The sequence below is a fragment of the Myiozetetes cayanensis genome, unplaced genomic scaffold (genome assembly GCF_022539395.1).
Source record: "Myiozetetes cayanensis isolate MyiCay16 unplaced genomic scaffold, myiCay2020 scf18, whole genome shotgun sequence".
Classification (NCBI taxonomy): domain Eukaryota; kingdom Metazoa; phylum Chordata; class Aves; order Passeriformes; family Tyrannidae; genus Myiozetetes; species Myiozetetes cayanensis.
In genome coordinates this window covers 16,969,789-16,977,592 of record NW_026087389.1, presented here as the reverse complement: position 1 = coordinate 16,977,592, position 7,804 = coordinate 16,969,789, and the positions used below count along the sequence as shown (strand labels likewise).

The following is a 7,804-nucleotide window of genomic DNA, read 5'->3' as shown; positions in this document are numbered from 1 at the left end:
GGCCTGTGACGGGCGCGTGGCCTGTGACGGGGCGTGGCCTGTGGCGGGGCGTGGCCGCGCCCCGCCGCGGGCGCCCCCGGGTCCCTGTGCCCGCCGGTCCCGCCATCCCCCGCACAGCTCGGACCGACCCCGGGGCGGCGGCGCCACGAAGCACCTTCACGGGGACCAACTCCCGCAGGGCCCCGCTGCCCGCAGTGCCCGGCCCCCGCTGCCGCTCCGAGTGCTGCCGTCGCGTCCCGCTCAGCCCCGTGCCGGTGGCACGCCCGGCGGACCCCCGGCCCCACACAGAGACAGGGCAGGCGGCGCTGGTGCTGTCTCAGTTTGTCCTCAGCGGGGTCTTTATTTGCCAGAGATACAGCGGGGGGGGCGCGGGGCGGCAGCCGCGGGCAGAGCCGGCCCTGCAGGCATGCAGCTGCGGGGGGGGAAAGCGGGAACCGGGGAGGAGGCGCGGGGGGGTCACCGGGAGTCCGTCAGGCACGACGCACGGGGGACCGTGCGGGGAGTCCCCGTGACCCCCCCCGGGGGTCCCAGGACGGAGAGGGGGTCTCTGGGACGGCCCTCTCCCCGTCCCGCGCGGCCCCGCACGTGCACGCGTGTCCAGAGGGGCCCCGCGATGCCCCCGTGCGGGGCGTGCGGCCGGGGGGATCTGCCTCGCTTCTCTGGGCATCCCCGGGGGAGGGGACGGCGGCGGGGGACAGACTGAGAGAGCGGGAGGGGACACGGGGGGACGGGCGCCATGCAGGGCTCTGCCCCGCGGCCGAATCGCCGGCGGGGCGCGTAGAAAAGGGGGCGCAGGCGGGGGCAGGGGGGCCATGCCGGGGCTATGTACAGGGGGCGCGGGGTCCGCTCAGCCGCTCTGCTCGCTGCAGGGCTCGGCGGCCGCCCCGGCCCCGTTACTCGTGGCGGGGGGCGGCGTGCCGGGGGCCGGGGGCTGCGCGGCTGCGGGCGGCGTGCCGGGGGCTGCAGGGGCCGCGGGCTCCGTGGCGGCGGCGGGGGCTGCGGGCTCCGTGGTGAGGGCCGAGACCGGAGCCGTGGCAGTGGCGGGGGCCGGGGTCGTGGGCTCAGTGGCAGCGGCGGGGGCCGGGGTCGTGGGCTCCGCGGCAGCGGCGGCAGGGTCCGTGGCGGCGGCGGCGGGGGCCGGGCTGGTGGCGGCGGTGGCGGCAGGGGCCGGGGTGGCGGCCGGGGCTGCTGCCGAGGCCGCTGCCGGTGCCGCGGCCGTCGCCGTCTCCGTCTGCTCGGGCGCCCGCAGGCGTTTCATGAGCGTGGTCACTCGCACGGCTTTCTGCAGGGGAGAGGCGCGGGGCGTGGGGCTGGCGGAGGGGAGCCCCACCAGGCTCACAGCCCCGCGATGGGGGACCGGGGGAAACTGAGACACGGCGCACCCACACACCTTCCACTTGGCCCGGGCAAAGTTCTTCTCAATCTGAGCACAGACTCCATCCTTGATGTTCTTGTCGGAGGCGGCATTCCCAGAGATCCTGGGGAGGTGGGGAGGGATAAGCAGCCCCCAGCAGCCCCCCACCCCAGTCCCGCACCCCACCGCCCCTCACCACTCGTGGGAGATGGCCTCCTCCGCTGTGATCCGCTGGTCCTGCTCCACCTCCATCAGGCGCGTCACCAGCTCCTTGGCTGGGGGCACAGAGGGGGACGTCAGTGCTGGGGGAGGACAACACGAGACCCCACGAACCCCCCAGCGTGTGGCTCACCTGCCTGCGAGATGTCATCCCAGTAAGGCGGGTCGAACTCGTAGTCTCCAGCCAGGATTTTGCGGAAGAGGTTCTTGTCGTGGTTCTCGTAGTCATCCTCGTCTGCCTCCTCGTAGAAAGGGGGGTTCCCAGAGAGGCTGGGGGATGTGGTGGGGGTCTCAGCCCAGCCCCTGGTCCCCAAGGCCCCTCTGACCACCCCAGCCCTCACCCCACACTCACAGGATGTACATGATGACGCCAATGGCCCAGCAGTCCACCGGCCGCCCGTACCGCTGCCGCCCCACCACCTCCGGAGCTGCAGGGGACACAAGAGCAACCCTGCCCCGGGGTCCCAAATACCCCAGCTGTTTGGATCATGGGGAGTGGGAGGCACCCACTGGGAGAACCCAGGATCAGCCCACAGGGTGTGACGGGGAATGGGAGGGACCTGCCAGGGGCACCTATGACCATCAGGAGGGACCCACTACGACCCCCCAGTGTGGTGAGGAACAGCAGGGACCTGCTGGGACCCCAGCAGCACTGCCCACCCCTGCATGCGCACCCGGCTGGCTCTCACCCACCCAGGTACTCAGGGGTGCCACAGGGTTCTTTGATGAGCCCGTTCTCCAGCTTGGCCAGGTGGAAGTCGCTGATGACAATCTTGGAGTTCTTCAGGCGGTTATAGTACACCAGGTTCTCCAGCTGCCGGTGCAGGGGCTGTGAGTGCCAGGGTGGGGGGCACGGCAACACCCATGGGTGCTCCCACCCCTCCATCACCCACCTTGAGGTTCCTGTGGACGATCTTGAGCGAGTGCAGGTAGGCAACAGCCTCCAGCACCTGCCGGATGACATTGCTGGTGTCCTTCTCGGAGTAGTAGCCCTGATCCAGGATCCAGTCAAAGACCTCCCGGCCAGTGGCCCTGCAGACAGCAGCTTTGCCGAGACCCCACCCTGGTGGGGCCACGCTGCACACCCCCCTGCATGTCCCAAACTTACAGCTCCAGGAAGATGAAATACTCCTTGCGGGTGATGTAGACGTCCACTAGCTGTAGGATGTTGGGGTGCTTTACCCTGCGGAGACACAGGGGCATGGGTGGGGGTCCCTCCCCACTTTGCCCAGCTGCACAGGATCCCCCCCAGCCCTGGCACTCACATTTTGAGGATGATGATCTCGTTTTTGGCCGCCTTCCGCACTTTCCGCCCGTCCCGCTTCAGAAACTTCTTGCAGGTGTAGAGCTTCCCTGTCGTCTTCTCCTTAGCCCGGAAGATTTCACAGAACTCTTCCCTGCAAGGGTACCCCCAATCATCACCCCCTTCCTGGGGACCACTGAGCTTGGGGTGCTCAGGTGGGCCCACCAGCATTTCCCCCAATCCCAGCGGTCAGAGGAGATGCCATAGGGGTGGAAGGAAGCTGTGCCTAAAAACCTCTTTAGAGAAGAGGGGAGAAAAAAATAGCGATGAGAAGGAACTGATATGCAATAAGCAAAATGATAGGGAAGGGATAACATTTGCTGGTTAAAAAGCCCCCTCCTCACAGCAGCTGGGGTAAGACCCACTGCATAGCCACCTGTGCTGAGGTGGAACAGCAGCACACCCCGACATTATTGTCAGCACTGCGGTCAGGGAGAAAGAAGGGGAGACTCGCCGGTTGCTGCAGTATTTCTGTTGTATTATTAATGGTGCCCGAGCCCATCGGCCAGGCCAGAGCCATGGGGAAGCCCCTGGGGGACACTCGGCACTGCTCCAGCAAAGCCTTTGGCTTCCAGTCCCTCCTGCTGTGCTGAAATCCTCATGGCCACTGCCCTGGATGGAGGGGAACTGGGACCCGTGGGCTTTGGGGCAGGCGGCCCAGGGGATGGAGCCAAGATCTGAGAGCACCAGGGTCCCCAATACCACCCAGTGTCACCCCACCAGGCATGACCAATGGCAAAGTGGTTGCTTTGGAAAAAATTCTGGTGCATATTCTGGAGTCAGACTGCTCTCAGTGGGTCTGAGGGCTTCATTTTTTGGAGTGCGTTCTAATGGGTCGCCCAGCATGGCAATAAAAGTTGGGGGAAGCAGCAGTGCTCTGCTCCCCCCCCCCACCAAATGGTATCTGTGTTTCCTTTGCTGAAACAGAGCCCTCCTGCTTCCCAAACTGCTTGGGGGAGCCAGGATCGTGCAGAATTGCTGCAATCCCTGCAAGTCTTGTGGCGAGGAGGGAGAGATACAGGGAGATACCCAGCTGCAGCCAGCAGCGGTGGGAAAGCTTGCTGCCCTCCTCATAGCCAGCTGTGGAAACCCCCATGCACCCACGAGCAAGAGGGACTAATTAGGAGATAGCCACCCCAAAATGCACCCTGCCATCCTAGCCCAGCTGGGCTCCAGCACCCCAAGAGCCCCACCGGCAGTGTCGTGCCACTCCTCAGCCCAGGGTATGCAGGCGTTGGGGTCCCCGGGGCATCCGCGGGCCATGGAGGGACCAACTCACGTTTTGATGACCTGGCCCAGGTCATATCTGTCAGTCACCTCGGACGGCTGGTTATAATCTTTCTTGTCTCCCAGCGTCACGCAGCCAAACGGCATCGCAGGGCCCGGTGCTGGCAGGGCAGGGAGAGGCGGTGAGTGCCCCGGCACCGCCGGCCCCCCTGGAGCCACAGCAGACCCTCCCAAGCTGCACTAATTAACGTAAAACCTGACGGAGCTCAGTGCCTGCTCCTGCTCCCCAGCTGTCACAAACCACCATGTGCCCAGCCCCACCGACGTGCATCCATCCATCCCTGTGGCATCCAGCCTCTCTGCCTGGGCTCAGGCCGCCAGCACAGCCACAAGCCAGCCCCTCTGGCCCCCCTTGTCCGGATCGTTAATTCTTAATTAGCAGCCAGGGCTAGCGCAGGGCCCGGAGCACCCACTGGGGAGGGAAGTGGAGGTGAATCGACCCTTTCCTGTTTCTCAGCCCAGTTTTGTCCCACGGTGACATTTCAGCAGCCAGGGCCTCCCCAGCAGAGCACTGTCACACATTGTCACATGTGCAGTGGGTTACACCAGCCTCAGCTCCCCATCCCTTTTCCCAGCCCCGACTGCGGCACTGGGCAGTTGGCACCATGGCCTGTAGGTGCCAGCCCTCCTGCCACCAGCAGCAGGCAGGACGCTGACTGGCCTTGGCACACACCAGCTCCTCTGGCCCTTTCCTAAGGATGTTTCGCCCCTTGCTTTCCTGCTGGGAACCCTTCAAAACCAGATCTTCCTTGGAAGCTTCCCAGAAAAAAATCTGGTCGCATAAAGTGATTTTTTTCCCTCTCCCACCCTGTTACCAGGAGGAAGTTTCAGCTGGTGTTATTTTCTGATGGCTCAGAAGGTGACAGAGCTGCCTGCGGCCCCCCAGCCCTCTTGGATGGGCCTGTGTGGGACCCTGTGACGGGATGCTGGCACGATGCTGGAGGCACCCACTGCCCAGCACTAAAGCTCCCCAAACACCGTGCTGTGCTGTGCCGGCCTGGCTGTGCCGTGCTGGCAGCGCCCGGGGCCCGGTGGTGAGAGCTGCGGGCAGGATGGCAGTGCGGGATGCGGGATGCGGGAGCCGGCATCGCGGGTACCCAAGCGCCGAGCCTGTTGCTATGGCAATGGGAGCTGAAGATGCAGAAAGCGGCACATCCTTTGGAGGGGGCAGGGACGGGCAGCACCCGGCAGTACCCGACCCACCTGCGGGTGCGCAGCCCCATCCCTGCTGCGCAGGCCCTGGGAGGAAGGTGGTCCTGCCCACAGCACCCGGGGCACACACCTAAACTCTCCCTGGGGTGATTGACCCAAACCTGGGTGGGACGTGAGTGCCCTGAGCCAGGGAATGGGGGGATGCTTCTTCCTGCCTCCATCCCTAGGAGCTGACCTGCCTCTGTGCCTGCTCAAGCAATGCCCACAGGATGGGTGCTCCCAGCTTGCATGGCACCCAGGCACCCTCCTGCCAGGAAAGCCTGCACCGGGCAAGAGCACCCACACTCGTCCTGCTCAGCACGCACCAAGTCCCGAAAGAGAATCAGAGCACCCATGGGACATCCCTGCCCATGCCACAGGCTGAGTGAGGCTTTCCAGCCCACGCTTGACTCATCCCACCAGTCTCCCTGGCAAACGTGCCCTGCCTGGCACCTCCGTGTCCCCATGCCACACCGTGCTGGCTCTGCCGTGCTGCTGTGCCCGGTCAAGGGGGACGAGGACTGTCCTGGCAGCTGCTGGTGTGGTGGTGGGCTCAGTGCCACAGACCATCGGGGCAGGGCTGGCCTGCAGGCGGGCAGGCAGGCTGCCAGCACTGGTGGCACAATGCCAGGATTAGTCGGGAAGGGGACCCGGGCAGGATGATATATTGGGATTTTATTGCTGTCTCTGCGAGCGCTCAGCTAATCTGCGCTCATAAAATTAGTTCCTGTTGGTTTAATGGGGTCTCCTCCTGCCAGGGCTGAGCACTGGTACCCTCCCCTGTCCCAGGAGGCTTGAGGTGGGGCTCAGCACACCTGGGGTACCCTGCAAGGGAGGCTGCCATACGGCCCCACATCGGTGCCAGCACCTGCACCCCACAGGTGAGAGGACCCTCACCACGGCAGGGGCACTCAGGGGCAAGAGGTGGGCAGAAGGGCGAGTGCTTCCTCCCCGGGGTGCCGGGGGGAAGGCTCAGTGCTGCGCTGGCACCCGCACGCAGCCAGCACCCCCCTCCAAGTGTCTAATTTGGGAGCAGAAGCAACAGCGGGTGTAAGACAATAGCGGGGAAGTGGGTGGCCGGGTGGGGATGGCACGGAGGGATGACGCAGCCGTGCAGCCCTCGCCAGCGGGGCCCCCCAGCCCCCCGACCCCCAGCTCTGCCCTACAGTACGATGTGCCACCGGCCGGTGCTCCACCTTAAGCCCCGCTTCCACCTGCAGCTGCCCTGGACGTGTCCGTGGGGGGGGTGTCCCCGCTGCCATCCCGCCCCCACGTCCCGGGGGAAGGATGTACCGGGGACAGGCAGAAAATGCAGCCGGGCTGAGACGGACCGAAATATTGCTAGTGCAGGCAGCGGGCAGGCAGTGGGAGGCGGAGGGGAAGCGGAGGGGCCGGCCGGCTCCGCGCTGCCCGCGGAGCCCCCGGGCTGGGGCTCAGGCAGGGCTTGGGGAGCCCCACCGCCCCCGGCCCGTGGCGTGCGGGGGGACAGCCCGGGCCGCGCACCGCAGGCAGGTCTGCGCTTGGCCGGCTCGGAGCGCTGCGGCAGCGGGAAGAGAGCGGACTGCGGGAGAGAGGCGCGGGGTCCGGGAGGGGATGCTTGGCGGAGGGGACGTGGGGAGAGGGTCTCTGGCAGCACCGCCAGCCACGGGGCCAGCCCAGGTCTCCGCTTCGAGCTCCGCGCGGAGACGGGGGTGGCATCGGGGCAGAAGCGGCCCGGGGGCGCGAGTGGGGCGGTGCGGGGGGAGCCGGGCTCCGGGAGCTCACCGTGCCCGCGGCACCCGTCGGGGCTCGGGGTCTGCGGGACGCGGGGTGCCGGCGGGGGCAGCGCGGCGGCGGGCAGCCGTCGGGGCGCACACGCACTGGGCAGGGACCCGCACGGCCCCGCCGGGATGTCCCGGGCCACCGGGGGCGGGGGAGAGTCGGGGGCAGCCCCGGGACAGCCAGTGCCAGATCCCAGCAACGCCCCCACCGCCGGGCCCGGCCCCCCTCGCCCCCGGTCCGGCGCGGCGCGACGCTCACCTGCACGCCTCTCCGACCGCAACGGGGGGCTGCGGCCCGGGGCCGCCGCTCGGGGGGAGCGCGCCCCTTCCTCCCGCCCTCCCGCGCAGGGCCGGGGCCGAGTCGGGCCGAGCCGAGCCGCTCCCAAGCGCTCCCAGCGCTCCCAGCCGGTCCCAGCCGAGCCGTCGGTCCGTCGCGGCGCGGCCCCGCGCGCCCGGCGCGGCAACTTGGGGGGGCGGGGCCGCGGGGACACGCCCCGGCCCGCGCCCCGCCCCCTCCCATGACGTCACCGTCGAACTTCGCGCCCCGCCCGTGGGCTCCGCGGGGACGCGTCACGAGTGGCCCCGGAGCTGCCCACGGGGGTGGGACACCGAGCTGGGACAACGCCACGCCCTGGGGGCCATGGGACCCTACACTGTCCCCATCGGGCTGAGCCCAGGTCCCCCTGGGTT

General features: G+C 67.5%; 1 protein-coding gene across 1 annotated transcript; it reads right to left on the bottom strand.

The window, feature by feature from the left end:
* Window positions 1–332: 332 nt before the first annotated feature.
* Window positions 333–7,540, bottom strand: CAMKV (CaM kinase like vesicle associated). The gene is made up of 11 exons (XM_050313199.1): window positions 7,374–7,540; window positions 4,156–4,264; window positions 2,839–2,970; window positions 2,682–2,756; window positions 2,467–2,605; window positions 2,267–2,387; window positions 1,926–2,001; window positions 1,707–1,843; window positions 1,551–1,629; window positions 1,391–1,478; window positions 333–1,282 (listed from the first exon to the last, which is right to left on the bottom strand). The coding sequence occupies exons 2-11, from the start codon at window positions 4,248–4,250 to the stop codon at window positions 848–850; spliced, it is 1,377 nt and encodes a 458-aa protein (XP_050169156.1). The 5' UTR covers window positions 4,251–4,264; window positions 7,374–7,540; the 3' UTR covers window positions 333–847.
* Window positions 7,541–7,804: the final 264 nt, after the last annotated feature.

Bases quoted from the DNA above. Each gene is read 5' to 3' on its own strand.
- CAMKV (XM_050313199.1), bottom strand. From the start codon at position 4,250: ATGCCGTTTGGCTGCGTGACGCTGGGAGACAAGAAAGATTATAACCAG. The intron at 2,757-2,838 runs GTGAGTGCCAGG...GTGTCTCCGCAG, and splicing joins GAGATCATCATCCTCAAAAT to GGTAAAGCACCCCAACATCC. The intron at 1,283-1,390 runs GTGTGTGGGTGC...TCTCCCCTGCAG, and splicing joins TTGCCCGGGCCAAGTGGAAG to AAAGCCGTGCGAGTGACCAC.